The 21,812-nt window shown below is 37.2% G+C and overlaps 1 protein-coding gene across 3 annotated transcripts in view; it reads left to right on the top strand.

Moving 5' to 3' along the window:
- UBXN2A (UBX domain protein 2A) overlaps positions 1-21,598 on the top strand; it is a 43,138-nt gene extending 21,540 nt beyond the window's left edge. Inside the window, exons 3-8 of one of the 3 annotated variants that reach the window (XR_003794941.1) lie at positions 2,096-2,234; positions 6,506-6,612; positions 9,463-9,600; positions 10,771-10,929; positions 15,062-15,505; positions 19,752-19,784. Coding sequence is in view for 2 of the 3 variants with exons in the window: in XM_029232277.1 (XP_029088110.1) it covers positions 2,096-2,234; positions 6,506-6,612; positions 9,463-9,600; positions 10,771-10,929; positions 15,062-15,254 (736 nt within the window). In the remaining variant the exon portion in view is untranslated. Of the gene's footprint in view, positions 1-2,095; positions 2,235-6,505; positions 6,613-9,462; positions 9,601-10,770; positions 10,930-15,061 lie in introns of all 3 variants that reach the window. The other 2 variants (XM_029232278.1, XM_029232277.1) reach the window with 2 other exon arrangements.
- Positions 21,599-21,812: the final 214 nt, after the last annotated feature.

The raw sequence follows: 21,812 nt of genomic DNA, 5'->3' as shown, positions 1-21,812 counted from the left end.
AAATAAATAAAATTTTAAAATAATAATAGGGGATTCGCTGGTGGCACAGTGGTTAAGAATCTGCCTGCCAATGCAGGGGACACGGGTTCGAGTCCTGGTCCAGGAAGATCCCACATGCCGAGGAGCAACTAAGCCCATGCACCACAACTACTGAATCTGTGCTCTAGAGCCCGCGAGCCACAGCTACCGAGCCCGCGTGCCGCAGCCACTGAAGCCCGCGCGCCTAGAGCCCATGCTCTGCAGCAAGAGAAGCCACCGCAATGAGAAGCCTGTGCACCACAACGGAGAGTAGCCCCCACTCGCCGCAACTAGAGAAAGCCCGTGCTCAGCAACGAAGACCCAATGCAGCCAAAAATAAATAATAAATAAATAAATAAATTGAAAAAGAGTAGGGGCATTAGAAGCTTGAGTTCAGTTTCCAGCTCTGCCTACCAATAGCTTTGTGATCTTTGGCAAATTGCTTAAGCTTTTTCTTTACCTAGTAAATGAGGATAAAAACCATATGTGCTAGGGAGGGTGGGAGGGAGGGAGACGCAAGAGGGAAGAGATATGGGAACATATGTATATGTATAACTGATTCACTTTGTTATAAAGCAGAAACTAACACACCATTGTAAAGCAATTATACTCCAATAAAGATGTTAAAAAAAACCAAACAAACCAATACGTGCCTTTTAGGTCACTGTGAAGATTGAAAGAGTAAACACACTGAAAGCACTTAGAAAAGTTCCTAACATGTATTAATAAATGCTTAATAAATATTAGCTATTAAGAGAGGCTTTATAATGTATCATGGCTAGGAGCATAGACTTGGAAGACAGGGTTTGAATTCTGTTTCTGCCACTTACTAGCTGTGTAATCTCTAACATGTAACTTAACCTCTTTGTGACTCATTTTCCTTATCTATAAAATGTGGATAAAAATATCTGCCTTGCAGATCCTGGCACAGTGTAAGCACTATAAAAGTGTGATTATTATCTGAGAAATTATCTCTCAGTACATTTATGAATTTTCTATGTGACTTTAGAAAAGATCAACCAGAAACCATCCTTTTATCAAACAAACTCTTAGGTAATATTTCTTATACGACAAAATATAAACACACATACAAAAACAGTAGATGGGGTGGGCAAAATGGAGGAAGGTGGTCAAAAGGTACAAACTTCCAGTTATAGAATAAATAAGTCATGGGATATAATGTACATCATGGAGACTTTAGTTAATAGCACTTACTGCATATCTGAAAGTTGCCAAGAGAGTAAATCTTGAAAGTTCTCATCACAAGGAAAAAATTCTGTAACTATGCATGGTGAGGGATGTTAACAATTAACTAGACATTGTGGTGATTATTTTTCAGTACATACAAGCATTGAATTATTATGTTGTATATCTGAAACTAAAATAATGTTGTATGTCAGTTGTACCTCAATTTAAAAAGAAAGAAAGGAAAAAAAAAACCCAGTAGAGTGTTAAACCACTACAGATGAAAGTCTTAAGTGGGAAATTTCATTCTGAAGTGTGCAAAGGAGCAAAACTATGATTATGACTGTTCCTCACACCTTACCACCTTTAGTTTCAAGAGTGCTTTGTGTTACCAAAAAGTACATAGTAACCCCCTTTAAAGCCATTTTGAGAGCTTTACAAAGAACACGTTGTTTTTTTACTCTGGACCAGTGGTTTTCAACCTGGTGCAGTTTTGCCCATCCCACCCCCAGAGGCCATCTGGCATTGTCTAAAGATGTTTTTTATTATTTTAACACTGGGGGGTTGGGGGATGTCCATGCTACTGGCGTCTAGTGGTTAATGGCCACAGGTGCTGCTAAACTTCCTACAGTGTACAGGACAGCCTGCCCAACAAAGAATTAACCCTCCCCAAATATCAATGGACTGAAGTTGAGAAAACCCTGCTCTGGACCACAAGTGTTAATGACTTCCCGAGGCCACATATCTACTATGTTAATTCAGAAGAGAGTCTCAACTGCAGGCGTGGAGGTAGCATGTCAGCTCTAGATCCTTTAACTAGAACAATTTGTGTAAATTTTTAGAGAATTAGTGGTTAATAGTGCTTATTTTTCTTTTTTTTGTGTGTGTATAGGGTTTGTGAAACAGGATCTGACCACCAACCTCTTAGTGATAATCAACAAACAAATTGTGAATATTTTGTTGACAGCCTTTTTGAGGAAGCTCAGAAGGTTGGTGCCAAATGTTTGTCTCCCACTGAACAAAAGAAACAGGTAAGTGTCCATAAATTTTTTCTTTCCCAGTGCTTCTCAAAATATGGCCCTTTAGAGGTCAAAACTGTTTTCATAATAATAGTAAGATACTATTTTTTTCACTGTGTTGAGTTTGCACTGATACTGCAAAAGCAATGGTAGGCAAAACTGGCACCTTAGGAGGAATTGAGGTAGTGACACTACTCTGTACACTGTATTCTTTCCTTGAACTTGCAGGGGGAAAAAACACTCGTTTCAATTAAAAATTTCCTTGATGAAGCAGTAAAATTTACACATTTCATTAAATCCCAACTCTTTAATACACATCTTACAAATATTCTATGTGATAAAATATGAAGTGTATGTAAAACATTTCTACAATATACAGAAGTATCTTAAGGAAAAGTACCATTGCTTGAGATACAAGCTGAACACTCTGCTTTTTCATGGTGTACTGTTTTTACATGAAAGTGATTTACAGACAACTAGTTATTCAGTCTTGGATATTCTGCAGACATTTTCTCAAAATGTATGAAGTAAGTCTGACACTTCAAGGGAAACAACTTACAGTATTTGTTGCAAATGATAAGATATGATTTTATCAACTTTTTTACATGAAAGTAAGAATTTTGATAATCTGCCATCATGCACTTGACAGCTTCCCAAAACTTAAAAGATATTTCTGATAGGATTATTGTCATATTAGTAAATGTACCTTTAAGCTTCAGATTCCATGTTCAGATTCTCAACTAACTTTTTTTTTTGAATACATTTATTTATTTTTTATTTATTTATTTTTGGTTGCGTTGGGTCTTCGTTGTTGCACGTGGGCTTTCTCTAGTTACGGCGAGCGGGGGCTACTCTTCGTTGCAGTGTGCATACTTCTCATTGCGATGGCTTCTCTTGTTGCGGAGCACAGGCTCTAGGCACGCAGTCTTCAGTAGTTGTGGCACATGGACTCAGCAGCTGTGGCTTGCAGGCTCTAGAGTGCAGGCTCTGTAGTTGTGGCACACGGGCTTAGTTGCTCCGCGGCATGTGGGATCTTCCCAGACCAGGGATCGAACCTGTGTCCCCTGCATTGGCAGGCGGATTCTTAACCACTGTGCCACCAGGGAAGTCCCTCAACTTTTTTTTTTTAAATTGAAGTACAGTTGATTTAAAATGTTGTGTTAGGAAATTCCCTGGCTGTCCAGTAGTTAGGACTCTGAACTTTCCCTGCTGAGGGCACAGGTTCAGTCCCTCGCTGGGGAGCTAAGATCCCACAAGCCACGCAGCGTGGCCAAAAAAAGAAAAAAGTTGTGTTAGTTTCAGATGTACAGTAAAGTGATTCAGTCTTTTTATACATATATAATATATATATAATATATATAATGTATATAAAATATATATATGATATAATATAAAATATGTGTAATATATATTCTTTTTCATTATAGGTTATTACGAGTTAGTGAATATAAGTTCCCTGTGCTATGCAGGAGGCCCTTGTTGTTTATCTATTTTATATGTAGTAGTGTTTATCTGTTAATCCCAAACTCCTAATTTATCCCTCACCCCACCTTTCCCCTTCAGTAGCCATAAGTTTGTTTTCTATATCTATGAGTCTGTTTCTGTTTTGTAAATATATTCACTTGTATCAGTTTTTTAGATTCTACATATGTGTTACCATGTGATATTTTCAACTAACTTTTTTTTTTTTTTTTTTTTTTTTTTTTGCAATACGTGGGCCTCTCACTGTTGTGGCCTCTCCCGTTGCAGAGCACAGGCTCCAGACGCGCAGGCCCAGCGGCCATGGCTCACGGGCCTAGCTGCTCCGCGGCATGTGGGATCCTCCCAGACCGGGGCACGAACCCGTGTCTCCTGCATCAGCAGGCGGTCTCTCAACCACTGTGCCACCAGGGAAGCCCTCAACTAACTTCTGAGATACTACTACTTACTACATTTTGATGTAGTATCTTGGAAAAGCTATTAAAATGCTTTTTGCAACTATGTATCTGTTTGAGGCTTGATTTTTTTTTTTTTAATGTACTTCAATCAAAATGCCATATCACAGCAGACTGAAGGCAGCAGCAATTATGAGAATCTAGCTGGCTTTTCGAAGTCAGACATTAAAGAGATCCCTTTACTCTAATTTGCCTTTTATTTATTTATTTTTATTATTATTTTTTTTTTGCGATATGCGGTCCTCTCACTGTTGTGGCCTCTCCCATTGCGGAGCACAGGCTCCGGACACGCAGGCCCAGCAGCCATGGCTCATGGGCCCACCCGCTCCGCGGCATGTGGGATCTTCCCGGACCCGGGCACCAATAATGGATCTCTTGGACTGAGTCTCTTATTATTTCTCCTGTTTTCCACCTCTTTGTTGTTTTGTTCTATTTTAATTGTAATATTTCTTCAACCTTATAGTCAATCCTTTTATTTAATTTCCATTTTAAGTTTCTAAGAGCTCTTTTGCTCACTGAATATTCCCTCCTACTCCCTTTCAAACATCCTCTCTTATATAAGTGTATTAATTATCATTTTTGGATTTTTGTGTTTAAGTTTCTTCTGTTTTCCTCAGTGTCTTTTTTTTTTTTTTTTTTTTTTGGCGCATGCAGCTTGTGGGATAGTTCCCTGACCAGGGATTGAACCCCGGGCCCTCAGCAGTGAAAGTACCGGTCCTAACCACTGGACTGCTAGGGAATTCCCCTCCTCAGTATCTTTATGTGCTCTTTTCCTATTTGTTCTGTTCTCATTCTTTTCTTTTCTTTTTTTTAAATTAATTTTTATTGGATTATAGTTGATTTACAGTGTTGTATTAGTTTCTGCTGTACAGTGAAGTGAATCAGTTACACATATACATATATCCACTCTTTTTTAGATTCTTTTCCTGTATAGGTTATTACAGAGTATTGAGTAGAATTCCCTGTGCTATACTGTAGGTCCTTATTAGTTGTCTGTTTTATATATGTGTTACTCCCAATCTCCCAATTTATCCCTCCCTGCCACTTTCCCCCTCGGTAACCATAAGTTTGTTTCCTACATCTGTGACTCTATTTCTGTTTTGTAAGTAAGTTCATTTGTACAGTTTTTTTAGTTCTCATTCTTTTCTGTGAGTACCATGAGAGCAGAGTCTGGGCAGTTTGGTTATAGGTAAAAAAAAGAGGTAATATAGTATAGTGGTTAAGAGTATGGATCCCAACCCCAGCTCCACCCTTACTGACTATGTAATATTGGGCAATTTAATTGATCTGTGTTTCTAATTTCCCATCTATAAAAAGGATAACAATAATAATACCCATCTTCTGTAGATTTTAGGAGGATTAAATAAATATATGTAGGGAAAGTACTTTAAACAGTGTTTGGTACATGTAAGTGTACACACAAGTGCTCTCTCAGGTAAGTACATAGACAGATAGATAGGCAGGCAGGCTAATAATATATGCTATCATTATTGTGATTGTTTTCCCTAACATCTTAATGGAGTGTCTGTTACATATTACTCAATAAACATATGCTGAATGAATAAATGCTAGAGACAAGGGAAGGCCTCTAATAGTCTATTTTCTTAAATGGATTTTTCAGTCCTTCTGTGTTCAGCCTGAAGCATCCCTGCATTCTACTGTATTTCTGAACCTTTCTATATTTCTACAGTGACTTCTTTGATTGAATGAGTGAATAAGTAATGTTCTTAGGAGATGATCAACAAGATGTTGAGAGATTAAATATTGATAACAGTAACACTGATAGTTTATATTTGAAGGAATAGCCATTAATTACTCATAGTTTTTTTTCCCCCTTTATTATTCTTAATGTTCAAAGTCTAATGTTCAAGTCATTTCAAAGTCCTTCTCTAACTGTTGAGAAGTCTGTTCTGGCCAGAAAGCTTTAGTGTCCTCTAAGACAGGGCACAGAATATTTTTGCAAATGACCTCTCTTAAAGAAAATTATTAACGAATTATTTTAAAATATTATTCATTGTTAACCATATTTTATGTGTACATTATAATTTTTGATATTTTACATTTGAAGCTTGCTGTTAAGAATGGTATATTTAAAAAATTTGTAGCTGTGTGTGGTCATGGATGTTAACTACACTTATTCTGTAATCATTTTGCAATAGATATATATATCAAACCATTATGTTGTATACCTAAGACTAATACAATGTTATATGTCAGTTATATCTCTATTTTAAAGAAAAGATTGATCTATAAAATATACACTGATAGAAGAAAGTTTCAAGGGACTTTTAGTTTATTAGTACATTTCATTTATTAACATGATGCATTTTGTTTCTTACTGCTTTGCAGGCAGATGTAAGTATAAAATTATGGAAAAATGGATTCACAGTCAATGATGATTTCAGAAGTTATTCTGATGGTGCAAGTCAGCAGTTTCTGAACTCCATCAAAAAAGGGTAAGCAATCTTTGTAAATAGAGGGATATTTTATTTATTTATTTATTTTAAATTAATTTATTTTTGGCTGTGTTGGGTCTTCATTGCTGCCCACGGGCTTTCTGTAGTTGTGGAGAGTGGGGGCTACTCTTCGTTGCGGTGCGTGGGCTTCTCATTGCGGTAGCTTCTCTTGTTGCGGAGCACAGGCTCTAGGCACGTGGGCTTCAAAAGTTGTGGCTCGAGGCCTCTAGAGCGCAGGCTGAGTAGTCGTGGCACAAGGGCTTAGTTGCTCCACAACATGTGGGGTCTTCCCGGACCAGGGCTCGAACCCGTGTCCCCTGCATTGGCAGGCAGATTCTTAACCACTGCACCACCAGGGAAGTCCAAGAAGGATATTTTAGATATATTTCATTTAGAAGATTCCTTTTAATGTTGTTCACATGTTCCTATGCATTCAAAGACACTTTTTGTTTTATAAATTCAGATTTTTTCACAAGGTGAGTTTTCTTAAAAGAACCACAGCTGTAATTTTGAAGGGTCAGGAGTTTGAATTCTGACCAACCAAAATCTGACTTAAATTAATTCACTTTTTTTTTTTTTTTTTTTGCGGTACACGGGCCTCTCACTGTTGTGGCCTCTCCCGTTGCAGAGCACAGGCTCTGGACGCGCAGGCTCAGCAGCCATGGCTCACGGGCCTAGCTGCTCTGCTAGGGGAATATCTGTGGGATATTCCCGGACCGGGACACGAACCCGTGTCCCCTGAATCGGCAGGCAGACTCTCAACCACTGCGCCACTAGGGAAGCCCTACGTGTCTTTTTTTTATTTATTTTTTTAACTGTGTTGGGTCTTCCTTGCTGTGTGCAGCTTTCTCTAGTTGCGGTGACTGGGGGCTACTCTTTGTTGTGGTGCGTGGGCTTCTCATTGTGGTGGCTTGTTGTGGAGCACAAGCTCTAGGCGTGCGGGCTTCAGTAGTTATGGCACGCGGGCCCAGTAGTTGTGGCTCACGGGTTCTAGAGCTCAGGCTCAGTAGTTGTGGCACGTGGGCTCAGTAGTTGTGGCACACGGGCTCTAGAGCACAGGCTCAGTAGTTGTGGTGCACAGGCTTAGTTGCGCCGCGGCATGTGGGATCTTCCCAGACCAGTGCTCGAACCCGTGTCTTCTGCATTGGCAGGCAGATTCCTAACCACTGTGCCACCAGGGAAGTCCCAATATAATATTTTATATATATATATATATATATATATATATACTTTTTTTTTTTTTTTTTTTTTAATTTTGACTATCTTGGGACTTCCCTCGTCATGCAGTGGTTAAGAATCCGCCTGCCAGGACTTCCCTGTACTTATTTTGGTCAGTTTTTATTTCAGAAGGGTTGATAGTATTCTACATCTGACCAATTTTTAATATATACATACACATATATAGGTCTGTATGTATGTATATGTACAACGTATATACAGATTTTAAATGGCTCTATATTATGTAATATAATTAATTTGGAATCTTTTTCAAACTAATACAGAAGTTGCAAGTGTGGTACAAAGAACTTTTCTAGAAGCATTTGAGAGTAAGTTGCTAAAGTGATGCCTCATCATCCTGAATACTTGAGTTTGTATTTTTATTAAAAAGGAAATATATTTTCCTATGTAACCACAATACAACCATCTATTGATGTATAATATTATTACCAGTTATTCCTCAGAATGTATTCAAGTTTCACTTTTTATCTTAATATTATCCTTTATAGCAAAAGCATCCAATTCAGAATTACACATTGCTTGTAAATGTCATGTCTCTTTAGTCTCTTTCAGGAGGGAACAGTTTCTCAGTTTTTGTTTTTGTCTGTTTTTAATGACCTTGACTATGGGCCCAAATTATGTAGAATGTCTCTCAATTCAGATTTATCTGATTTCGTCCTCATGATAAGATTAAATTACACATTATTTGTAGTAATATCACAGAAGTAATGCTATCCTAACTTCAGTAGTAAGTTGTTCTTTGCTTTTCTTTATGGTTTTTTGCTTTTCTTTATAATTTTTTCATTTTATCTGTTTTTTTGAACTCTATGTAAATGCAATGTGTTTATTTTTTGTGTCTACTCAACTTATTTCTTTGGGATATTCATCCATGTTGTTGCATATAGCTATAGTTGGCATGAATCCCAGAAGCAATATAAGAAAGATAAATTTGATTATGTAAAATCAAATGCCAAACTGGGAATACTTGTTTCTCGTATATCCTGTAAATGGAATATATACATATTTCTTACAAATCAGTAAGAAAAAGATGAAAAGAGTATTTTGTATGTTTGTACCATTTGATCTACTTTATAACAGAATAACAGTGTGCATGTGGTAAAAATGAATTACATATATCCATATACTAACATGAGAAGATTTCTGTGGTATATTGCTTTTTTTTTTTTTTAAGCAGTTTGCAAAATACAGAATAGTGTACATAGAATGATACCATCTTTGGAAAAAATATAATTATTATGTGGAATTTTACTATATATAGAGAAAATTTAGGAGATACACTGCAAAACTTTTTATTAGAGTGAGAGTGGAATTATAAGGACTGTCACTTTTGGGGGAGGGGGCTGTCATTTTCTTTCTTAAGTCTACATGTGTTTACATTTTTTTATGTCTCGTTTTTCTAGAACCAGCATGTAGCTATATTTTCATTTTAAAGAATGAAATAAGAGCTTGATTTTTCTCTATTATTTTAAATACATTTGGTTTTCATTGTATAGAATATATATGTCTCTTATTTCTGTATATTTTTCTATTCTTTTTACATGCACAGTATGTTTTTCAGAGAAAGATAAAACATATTAGGGGCTTTATCACTTTCTTTCTTTACTTTCCAAGAGAATTACCTTTAGAATTACAGGGAGTTTTTGATAAAGAGGAGGTCGATGTTAAAGTTGAAGATAAGAAAAATGAAGTATGTATGTCAACGAAGCCTGTGTTCCAGCCCTTCTCAGGACAGGGTCACAGACTGGGAAGGTGAGTAGGCTCATGATCTGTAATTTCCATAAGCAGAGGTTTGACTAATATTCAGCTTGTCATTATTTTACTATGTAGACCACATATATAGAGTTATCGTTTCTCCCATTGGAAATGAGATTTTTCATGTTAACTTTTATGAGAACTTCTAAGTCATTTTCACCTTAGTGTAAATTAACATATGCTGGCACTATACTAAAAAGTCATGGTGGCTGTTTTGGTTTTGTCCGATCAAAAGTGCCTGGCTTAATGAGGACATTGGGCAAAATTGGGTGGATAAATCATTTTTTCTCCCTTGCACCCACCAGTTGAGCTTTGCCATTAATGTCACAGAGTACATAGGCTAGCTTTTGGATACAGGGTTCTGTATTATAGTTACCAATGCCTTCAGCATTGTGTTCTCTGATCAGTATCTGAATTTTGAGGTAATAAAAGTGAAATAATGCCTGATAAAGTTAGTATCGGTATCAGAGCCTTTAATTATTGGGTTGGCCAAGAAGTTCGTTCGGATTTTTCATAAGCTCTTCCAAAAAACCCGAACGAACTTTTTGACCAGCCCAATATTTTCAAACTTTGCAGTATTCATCTTATCTAATTATGCCTGTGGCAGAATATACAAAGAGGTTAACTATAGGATTGCTTTCATTTTTATGAATTCTCATATTAATTATCAAGATTGGTAAGTTATATAAATGCATATTCATCCACACATGTAAAAATATCCCAATGTGACTTTCAGAGTGATGAGGGAATACTTTGTTTCCTTTCATTTCCTTTATAACCCAAGGACTGTTCTCTACAGAGAACTTATAATTTCTTTTAGAAATTTTAACCTGGGGAGTAGGTAAAGGTAAAGTCCATAGATCTGTCAGCACTATAAAATTGTTCTGTAAGGCATGATTCAAATACATAAGTATACTCTTCAAGTATACTTACGTAACAGTCTACAAGCTTACAACTTAGATGTGCATAATTTTATTAGATTCCTATGATCATCATGTATAATGGATATAACTGATATTAATATCTTTATGTGTTAGGGAACAGCTGTGACTAGCTAAAATCTTCCTAAAAGCTATACTTACTGTAAAGTTTTTATAGTAATTGTTTAATGATAAAGTTCTGCTTAATGAAAAACATGCATCTGACTTGTTGTCTGGATTTTCTTAGTGCTACACCAAAAATTGTTTCTAAAGCAAAGACTATTGAAGTTGAGAATAAAAACAAGTTGTCTACTGTCCCACTAAACAGTCTGGAACCCATCACTAATATACAGATCTGGTTAGCCAATGGGGAAAGGATTGTCCAGAAATTTAACATTTCTCATAGGTGAGTCTTCCATTTCATTATTTGTCTGATTTGTTCCCTAAGTTTTAATTGTATTTCTTCTTTTCAGGCCAGTCAACAGCTATTTTTAAGAACTAAGGATCTTAATAAATAGTTCTCTAAACATAATGTTTCATGACAATGGACATTCTTGGACATTAATATAGTATTTTCAGTCTGTTTTATGGATTATCATTTCATTAGTTTTCCTGTTTATCTAGATACATAATTTTAAAAGAATTATTTTTAATATGTTTTTAAGTTGATCGTTAGCATTATGTGTGTATTTTTCTGTTAATTGTAGAAAAGGAATGATAATACAGGAAAGTACTGAAAGAAATTCAAATCAAGTTAAATTCCATTACCCAGAGATAATCACTACTACTAGTTTGATGGATTTTTCCAGTCTTTTATCTCGTCTTAAAATGTTTTTTCATTTTAATTAAAGTAGGAACATATTGTATATAGGTTTCCAAGTCCCTGGGACCTCCTTTAAACTTTTTACATCTTCCCATCATTCTTTGAGCATTTTCTTGTTTATTGGCACAAAATTTTTTTTCAGGTTCGTTCTGTACGTTTTCTAAGAAGCCCTGGTTCTTTTTAGTGGCCAAGGGTATTGAGGATCTGGTTACTAGGTATACTTATTGCCAGCATTCCCAGGCCCTCTGAGTGGAAAGAGCTACAGGTGTCTGTACATACATACACATATGCATATATATACACACACTGACACACACATTTACAAATGTATTTCTATATCTTTGCGTAGCGAAAACCGTGAGTTCACATAGATAGCTCTAATTTCAATCCACCACCACAGGGTTTATTCTAGTTTTCCCCTTTCCGTATTTGTAATTAACTTCTTCACTTTCTTCAGTTTAACTTTCTTCAGTGAGAAACCTGGCTCCAGTTACTCTCAATATATTTATTTATTTTAAAAAAATACTTATTTATTTATTGGTGGTGCTGGATCTTAGTTGCGTCAGGCGGGCTCCTTAGTTGCGGCTTGAGGGCTCCTTAGTTGTGGCATGTGAACTCTTAGTTGTGGTATGCATGTGTGATCTAGTTCCCTGACCAGGAATTGAACCTGGGCCCCCTTCATTGGGAGCACAGAGTCTTAACCTCTGTGCCACCAGGAAAGCCCCCAATATATTTATTTACTGATCAGTTCTCCTACATGTAACCAATCTCCTTCTTCTGCTGCTGCCTCCTCCCCAGCCCAGAAGCCTCCCTCTTCCTGCTGGGTCTCTTGACATATCACATCATGCCAATGACCTGTTTGCCCTCCTGGGCTCTGGCAGTCAGTGCTGCCTATCCTCCCCTATGAGTGGTCACTTGCCACCTCTTTCTGGTTCTGACACACTGCAGTCGGCCCCTCCTCTGTATGAATGCTCTTTTTATTCTGCTTGAGACAGCCTGCTGTGTAGCACCTCTCCTATATTCCTAACCCAACTTGGCTTCTGACACTCTGCACTGAGCACCTCTTCTGTGTGGACACACTCCTAACCCTGCTCATACTGCAACCGTCCCCACCCGCCTCCCTCTACATGGGCGCACTCCTCGTGCTGGTCAGACTCTGACACCAGGAAGATGGGCCGCTTTCCTGTGCAGATGCCCTCTTCACCCAACCTGGACTCGGATTCCCTGATCTGGGCCACCACAACTCCCTCTCATATCTGGCCTGTATGCCAGTAGGTTCTCATTATTATCTATTTTATACATAGTAGTGTATATATGTCAATCCCACTCTCCCAGTTCGTCTCCCCCTACCCTTCCCCCCTTGGTAACCATAAGTTTGTTCTCTACAACTCAGATTTGTTTCTTTTTAGGGAAATAAACTATTTTAATCCCAACTTCTTTGTCTAGAAAAATACTTCTGGCATTTTCAATAACAAATAGCCACCTACCATTTATTTCCCTGAATGACTTGAAGCATTTAAAAACCTTTGACTGGCCAGTGGTATTTATTAAGTGATAATTAACCAAGCTTTGTTTTTTAATTGGAATGTTTAGTCCAGTTTTTATAATGTTTTATAATATCCTGAACTAGTTAGGTTTAAGGCTACCATCTTGCTCTTTTTTTTCTCTTTACCTCATGGCTTTTTATTCTTCATTCCTCCTTTCTTGCCTCTTTTTGAGCTTAATGAGTATTATTTTTTATCCTCTCATAGCTTTTTAGATTGGCATTTCTTTATTCTTGTAGTAGTATTGTAGAGATCACAGTACACATTTTTAATTTTTACTGCACAGTTCCTTTAATCTTTATTGGGATTTTTTGTATTTATATTCTTTGCCATAAGCTTTAGCCTTTCATTATCCAATTTTTGGTACCCAATAAATACAAGTGACCATTTTCTTGATTTTGTTGGTAACCTGCACAGATTAACAGAGTAGCATTTGGTGAATTTGATTGAATGGGAAAATTCTGTCTTTGGTGATGTCATATTTCATTAATTCTTGTTTGCACATTTTTTCACATTTTAGCATCTCTGAAATGGGGATACATCCTTATAATTTCTTGTTGGCCATATGGCAGTAATGACACAATTGTCTTTGCCTTGGCATCTGCCTCAAAGCATGCAGAACAAGTGTCAGCTCAATGAAAGATCATCCCAGAGACAGTAGTGGAGCACTTTTCAAAGTACTCCTGTATCATCAACACACCCGATGATACAGAAGGGAGTATTATATGGAAAAACATGTACATCAATGAACTGAATCAGAAGTGATTTGAAGGATCTGAGTCTGAATAACGTTCAACTGTTAGGAATGACTTAACCATTTTATTCTAATCTTATCGTGGAAGTAAGTGATTTGATGAATGTTTGTGTGAAAATTAATTAAAAGTGCTCTTTCAACAAGTATAAAAATTCTAAGTGTTTAAGAAACTATTTTGTCATAATCTGGATTTTTAAAAATTTTAGTAGTATATAAAATGACAAGTCTTAGAATCAGTGGCATCTCAGGGGGGTTTTTTTGGCCGTGCCACCTGGCTTGCAGGATCTCAGTTCCCTGACCAGGGATTGAACCTAGGCCATGGCAGTGAAAGCCCAGCATCCTAACCACTAGGCCACCAGGGAACTCCCAGTGGCATCTTAATTTCGATGAACTGTATACGTACTTTCCCTTTCTAAATACACACGCATATACTTACATGAACATAACTTTGAGCTACCTTCAAGACAGCAGTGATTGGGAGGACTTCCCTGATGGTGCAGTGGTTAAGAATCCGCCTGCCAATGCAGGGGACACGGGTTCGAGCCCTGGTCTGGGAAGATCCCACATACTGCGGAACAACGAAGCCCGTGCACCACAACTACTGAGCCTGCACTCTAGAGCCTGCGAGCCACAACTACTGAGCCCATGTGCCACAACTACTGAAGCCCACACACCTAGAGCCTGTGCTCTGTAACAAAGACAAGCCACCACAATGAGAAGCACGTGCACTGCAACGAAGAGTAGCCCCCGCTTGCCGCAACTAAAGAAAGCCCGCGTGCAGCAACGAAGATCAAATGCAGCCAAAAATAAATAAATAATTTTTTTAAAATCACTGTTATTAAAAAAAAAAGGTTGCAGTGATTATATTACATTATAGTGTTTATTATACTAACTGAAAATCTACGTGCACTGGGTTAAGAATTATCTTAACTAGATTTGAAGCACAGCCTGATGTGGTATTGAAGAGATACAGCCTGTGTCTGTGTAGGATTACTGGTTGGACCATTTCTGATCCATTCAGAGCAAGATATGTAGATATTTCTGTTACAGAAACTTTCAGGCATATGCAAAAGCAAAGATATGATATAATGATCCATCATCACTCAGTTCCCACTGAACTATGTTAAGCAAATCCCAGACTTCATATAGTTTCATATGTAGATATTTCAGAATGTGTTTCTAAAAAATAGAGACTCAAAATGTAACTCTAATACCCTTGTCACATCTAAGATAAGGAATAGTAATTCCTGACTATTATCAGGGGTGAACCTTTAAAAGATAGCCCAAGTGAGTAGTTACATCAACATAATTTGATTATTCTGGATTAACATAGCCAGGTATCATCACAAGTTATTACCTTAAATTAACTAATTCAGGTTTTCATAAAATTATATTAATAGTTTGTGCTATTTTACAGGGTAAGCCACATCAAAGACTTCATCGAAAAATACCAAGGATCACAAAGAAGTCCTCCCTTTTCCCTGGCAACAGCTCTTCCTTTCCTCAAATTACTAGATGAAACACTCACACTGGAAGAAGCCAATTTACAGAATGCTGTAATCATTCAGAGACTCAAAAAAACCGCTGAACCTTTTAAAGAACTTTTATAACATTGATTTTTGATACACTAAGTGGAAGGTTTCCAGAAAAATGATGGTCATAAGTGGACATGCACACCAAAATGGGCGGGAAGTCAGATTTGCTGAGCTTTGCACTATTTAACTCCCTCCTGATGAGAAGATTTTAAAATAAGTACAAGTTAGGAAAATAAACTATGACTGGAAACTATATTCAATGAACTTTTCCCAGAAGGCTACTCAGAAAGAAAAATAGACTTATTTTCAAATACCAGTTACTTAACGTAAGATATATTAAATAACTATATCATTTAAAATCTTAATACGGTATAAATTAGCAAATATGTTCATAGCATCTTTCATTCAAACATCATTCCCAAACAGCAGTGATTTGTTTAAATGTTAGCTGTCTCAGATTTTTTAAAATAGCAATACATTAAAAAATTATACATGGCAGGTTAAAAACATCAATGCAATTTTTTAATATCTGAGATACATCAAAAGGCTGGAAGGAACTGCTTTCACCACAGCTATGCCTCACCCTCAGAAGTGTTCCCAATTTGCATTGTCTAATGGCAAGATACACTCAAATATTAACTTGGCAACAATATCTGGGATGTATTTTCATTTAAGAAAAAAATTGTGTGGCTTAGTATAATGTCAGTATCAATCTGCTGACATACATTTCAACGTTTTCGAAACGTATAAATTTAAAAGAATTCTTTTTTGTCTAGGAACCGCAGTTTATCCCCTACTTTATTTTTTTTCAGAAATTAGGGGTTTGGGGGCATCCCTGGTGGCGCAGTGGTTGAGAGTCCGCCTGCCGATGCAGGGGACACAGGTTCGTGCCCCGGTCCGGGAAGATCCCACATGCCGCGGAGCGGCTGGGCCCGTGAGCCATGGCCGCTGAGCTTGCGTGTCCGGCGCCTGTGCTCCGCAATGGGAGAGGCCACAACAGTGAGAGGCCTGCGTACCGCCAAAAAAAAAGAAAAAAAAAAAATTAGGGGTTTGTTCTTAGTTAACATTTGGAGCGGGCCATTTGTTTGCCACCACTCACGTAGAATCTAATGCTAGTGTTGTCACGTTACTAATTAACATTTTTTAAATGCGTCGTGTAAAGTATGGTTTTCTATTTCATACATCACACAGCCCATTTATATATTAAAGGATTTATTACATTATGATGTCACTAAGGAAAACATGCTAGATTTTTAACTAAAACTGGTTACACTTCAGTATTTCCCTGTCAGATTAAATCCCCTTGCCTGACAATAAGTTTAAGAAGCTTTTTGCAGACAATCTATTGAATCATATTTAAAGTGAAATATACATTGAATGTGCCAAGGAACTAAGTGGCCATGCCTAACAGCAGTAATGTTCATAGGGTGCTGGATGTCTGCTGGAAAGAGCAGTTCTCAAACTTTTTGGTCTCAAGACCTTTTGTTTATGTGGGTTATAAATACTAATATTATATTTAAAATAAAAAAGTTATAAAATATTCATTAAAAATAATAAACGTGTTAATATAAAGAACATATTTATGAAAAATGTCTATTTTCCAAAATTTAAAAAGATTTAGTGAGAAACGTGGCATTGTATTTCATTTTTTCTAAATACCTTTACTGTCTGATTTAAAGAAGACAGATGGAATCTCATCTGCTTCTGTATGTCTGTTGCAGTATCACACATCACGTAGCCTATAGTAAATGCTACTGTACATTCATGAGAAAGTGAAAAAAAGCAAATAACGTCTTAGTATAATTACGAAAATAGTTTTGACCTTGCAGAACCCTTGCAAGAGCTAATCTTATAAAGCAGTGATTTGCAGTGATTCTCAGGACTTAATATGTAAGAATCGCTTGGGAAGCTTTTCAGAATGCCTATTACCTGCCACCTACCACACACATTTTAACAATTCATTGTATTTGGGATGGGTTCCAGATGTCTACATTTTTAATCCCAAGTAATTCTTAGGTATGTAGTAGGAGAACCAGTCTTCAGGAAATCCTGCACTAAGCTTCCACCCTAATAAAATAAAACCTGTGTGCTGCATCATGGACAGTGCAAGACTCAACTGAAATCGGACTGTTAGACCTTTAAATTTTATTGTAGTCCACCAGTTTGTTCTTAGACTGTCCTCCCACCCTTTAATTCTGAACTAATCATGAGATAAACCTGTGCTTTATCTTCTGTAAGCACAGCTGAGACAAGGCTGCAACATTTAAATGAGGTTTTTATTAAAGGCTCAGGGATAACAGAAGGGAAATATACACATAACTAGATGACCTGATTTATAAGATATATCTTATGTTTGAAGTTCATTTTGAGAATGCTTCCTTTTCTAGCTCTCAGCCTTCTAGGTGGTAGAGGTCTTTTTATCAAGAAGAGAGGGAGAACAAAGGAGAGCCTTTTTTCCTTTTGTCATTTACTCTCAGAAATGAACAGATATATAATAGAAAATATTTATTGTCTGTAACATTTACGTCTGTGGTAGAGTCGTCTCTTTAGTAAAACAAAAATAATGGCATTCTTAAAAAAAATGAGGGGATGGTAAAATCAGATGTAACGTAAGTCATTGTTAATATATTTTCAAGAATCTGTAAGAAAATGTTTCATGTAGGCCTATCATGAAGCATTTTATAATTTTCATTTGCATAAATATAAGTCAATTTTTGATTCTCCATATATTTCTATAAAGGGGCTTCTTGTTGGAAATATTTTTCTTGTACATATAAAAAGGCCTTCTTTGTGGATTTTCCAGTTTATAGTAATAACCAGAAGACACAGAGGTTTTCTTGTGTGTACATGCAGAATACACCCCAGTGAGAAGTTCTGTAGAGAAAGACCTGTCATCAGCAAGAACCCTCATTTTTGTAACTGTGAAAACTCTAATTAATGTGGATGATATTCTTAAAGGTTTTCTAAAGTGAGAACCATCTGATAAAGCTTTTTACATTAAAGTTTAAAATTCTAAAGTGGTTAATTAAATATGTAGAATACCCAAAACATGTTGACTTTAGAAAACAAACTGAATTTAGCAAGGGAAGGCAAACTTGAAAATAAAGCCAGCATCTTAGATGTGGAATATAATTTGACCTAAGTAGTTGTTTCAAAAGTGGCATCAATCAGTTTAAAACCATTGTTGGGGGTGATATGCAGAAGTACATATCTAATTTTACAGATTCTAATTTATTGGTTAAATTACTATGCATTATCCAGGTTCTAAAGGTGATCTTATTTATTTTATATACTTCTGTCATTCAGAATACTTTTCATTATACTTGTGTTGAAATTATGTATGCATCTATTTCAGTGCCTTAAAGTATTTTGAAAGCAATCTTGCTAATGGTTAAAGAACTGTTGTCTTGAAGATGAAATACTTACTGTTCATTAAAAGGATCAGTGAGATAATTTACATTTGTTTGTTATGAAATAGTTACATATGGATGCATTTGTCATTTTTATTTGGCAAAGTCATTCAGTTTGAGAATCAACAAACATTTATTAGGTGCTTTCTGTTTGCCAGGTACTTTAACCAATGTTACTTTCATTTAGTACTCAGAAGTGTTAAAATGTGATATTTTTAATACTAACTCAATGGTTGTGTTTATTTCTTACACCATCCTTTGTGTCCTTAGTTGAACTAGCATGAAGACTCCTTAGTAAGATTTACCCCTTTGCTCTTAGTACAAACCATTTAATTTAAACATTGCTCATCACACTGAATCTTCAAATAGAAGTGGCTTATTCAGTAGACTAATATTTGGCTCTTTGTCACTTGATTTAACTGTATGTTTTTGGCACAGATAATTCATATTCATTGGAGAGAATTATACAGTTATGCTACAATGATCTTTAGCTCACCTGTTAATTCCACCATTCAGAGATAACCACTAATAACATATTGGTGTGCATCCTTTCAGATGTTTTGAAGTGTATCAATCTTTAGTTTTGTTTCAAAAGACAGGCTTCTTGATTATTGTCGGCCTGTTTTATTTATTGAAGTCTATTTGTCTTTAAAAATTGCATTAGGAATATACCATCACTTTAAGCAGAATAGTAACTGTTAGGGAAAAAAATGCCTTTTAGTTACATTTCTGTGCAAAAAAGGGAGGGAGGTGTTTTTTGTTTTTATTCTGTTGCCCACTTCCCTTCAAAAGTAAAATTGTGGTAGTACATGTAACACAGTATAAGTATTGTGAGTGAAGTGTTTCCAAACCTGCTGAAATTGCATATAAAGTGTTGTGTTCAAACGTAAATTATCCAAAGAAACTCATCTTGAGTTTGTTTAGTTTCCAAGAAATTAAATATTTAACACATGCATTATCTAGTTATCTTTGCACTATTTGCTAGGGCTGCAATCAAGGAAACTGAAGGTACCCATTTTCTAGATTAAGGAATTGAGGCATAGAAAATGGGATGACTTGCTTTATACTGGGTAGTGTATACTTTCAGGTTAGATTTAGCTGTAATGGGAAATCCAAAATAATAATGGCTTACAGAATACATTTTATTTTATTTCCCATGCAGAAGTCCGGAGGGAAGCAGTTCAGAGCTGCTAGATCAAAAGTCATGACTCCAGTATTGTTAATCTGCGGATCTCAGCACCAGTTAACTTGAGGTCTTCAGATAGCCTGTTGGCACCAGCCATCACATTTGCATTTCATCCAATAGAAGAAGCATACCCATTCCCTTTTTGAAAAAAGCTATTGAGATGTAATTCACATACCTTACAATTCACCCATTTAAAGTGTACAACTCAGTGTTTTTTTTAGTATATTCACAGGACTGTGCAGCCATCACAATCTGATTTTAGAACATTTTTATCTCTGAAAGAAACCCCATTGGGCTTCCCTGGTGGCGCAGTGGTTGAGAGTACGCCTGCCGATGCAGGGGACACGGGTTCGTGCCCCGGTCCGGGAAGATCCCACATGCTGCGGAGCGGCTGGGCCCGTGAGCCATGGCCGCTGAGCCTGCGCGTCCGGAGCCTGTGCTATGCAAAGGGAGAGGCCACAACAGTGAGAGGCCCATGTACCGCAAAAAAATAAATATAAAAAATAAAAGAAACCCTATTAATAGTCTTTCTCCACCCTCAGTTCTAGACAGCCACAAGTCTACATTCTTTCTATAGGTTTATTTATTTGGACATTTTCATGTAAATGGAATCATACAATATGTGGTCTTTTGTGACTGGCTTTATTCACAACATAACGTTTTCAAGGTTCATCCATGTCGTTTTTATTGCTGAATAATAGTCCATTGTATGAATATTCCTAACATCCTAAATAGCCATTAGTTGATGGACATTTAGGTTGTTTCCACTTTTTAGCTATTAAAAATAGTGCTGCTATGAACATTTGTGTTCAGGTTGTTGCGTGATCATGTTTTCATCTCTGTTAACAGCCTCAGGAGTGGAATAAATGCTGGGTCATATAATTTCATACTTAACTTTTGAAGAACTGCCAAACTTCTCCAAAGCACCTGCACAGTTTACATGCCCACTAGCAATGTGTGATTTTCCATATTCTCCCCAACGCTTGTTACTGTCTTTTTATATAATTATAGCCCTCCTAGTGGAGTGGTATCTTGTAGTTTTGCATTTCCCTAATGACATGAGTATCTTTTCATGTGCCTTTTGTCCATTTGTCTGTCTTGGAGAAATATCTATTCAAACCCTTCACCTAATTTTTAATTGGGCTATCTTCTTACTGTTTAGTTTTGAGTTCTTTATATATTCCGGTACAAATCCTTATGATTTGCAAACATTCCTCCCATTCTGTGGGTCGTCTTTTCACTGGTTGCATAGGTTACAACACAAAGTTTTTCATTTAGATGTAGTCCAACTTATGCTTGTGGCGTCCTATCTAAGAAACATTTGTCTAACCCAAGATTATGAAGATATGCTCCTGCTTTCTTCTAAGAGTTTTATAGTTTTAGCCTTTACACGTAGGTCTGTGATGGGTTTTCAGTTAATTTTTGTATATGATGTGACCCCTTCCCTTTTAAGGACCTTTCTGGGAAATTGCCTACACCACTCAGCTTTTATTCACTGGCCAGGACTTAGTTACATGGCCATACCCATTATCTGCATGAGGCTGGAGAATGTGTATTTCGGACATCCTGTATCAATTTTTTAAAGAGGGTTGTAAGCCTACTCAGTCATAATCTTAGTCTGAGCAGGTCAATTCTATTGCTTCGTTTTTCTAATGAACTTGTTTGTCGACTTTCACGAGGATTTAGCAGGCGAGATTAGCGCGAACGGTCGCTGGCTCTCATTCCCTCGGAGACCTACCCCAAGGAAAACGGTCCCGAGTGACTTGGCCAGCCTTTCCCCCGGCAAATGTGGGCTCTGGCGTTTTTCACTTCGGGAAACCGAACCCGCGCACTTCGCGGCTTCCCTGTTTTCCCGCGCGTTGCCCCCGGCCCGGGGCGCGCCCGCTAGCCCGCCCCTCTTCGCGCCGCGCCCTCTCGGCCCGGGAGCCGCCCTCCCCGCGGGGGCGGCCGGGCGATAACACCGAGGGCGACGGCCGCAGTGCGCGTGCAGCAGTGCGCAATGGCAGTGTCCCCCGAAGGGACCCCGGCCCCGCCAGT

The sequence above is a fragment of the Monodon monoceros genome, unplaced genomic scaffold (assembly GCF_005190385.1).
Source record: "Monodon monoceros isolate NGI ecotype Baffin Bay Population unplaced genomic scaffold, NGI_Narwhal_1 Super_Scaffold_19, whole genome shotgun sequence".
Classification (NCBI taxonomy): Eukaryota; Metazoa; Chordata; class Mammalia; order Artiodactyla; family Monodontidae; genus Monodon; species Monodon monoceros.
The sequence above is the reverse complement of the archived record's forward strand: the minus strand, read 5'-3'. Positions and strand labels throughout refer to the sequence as shown.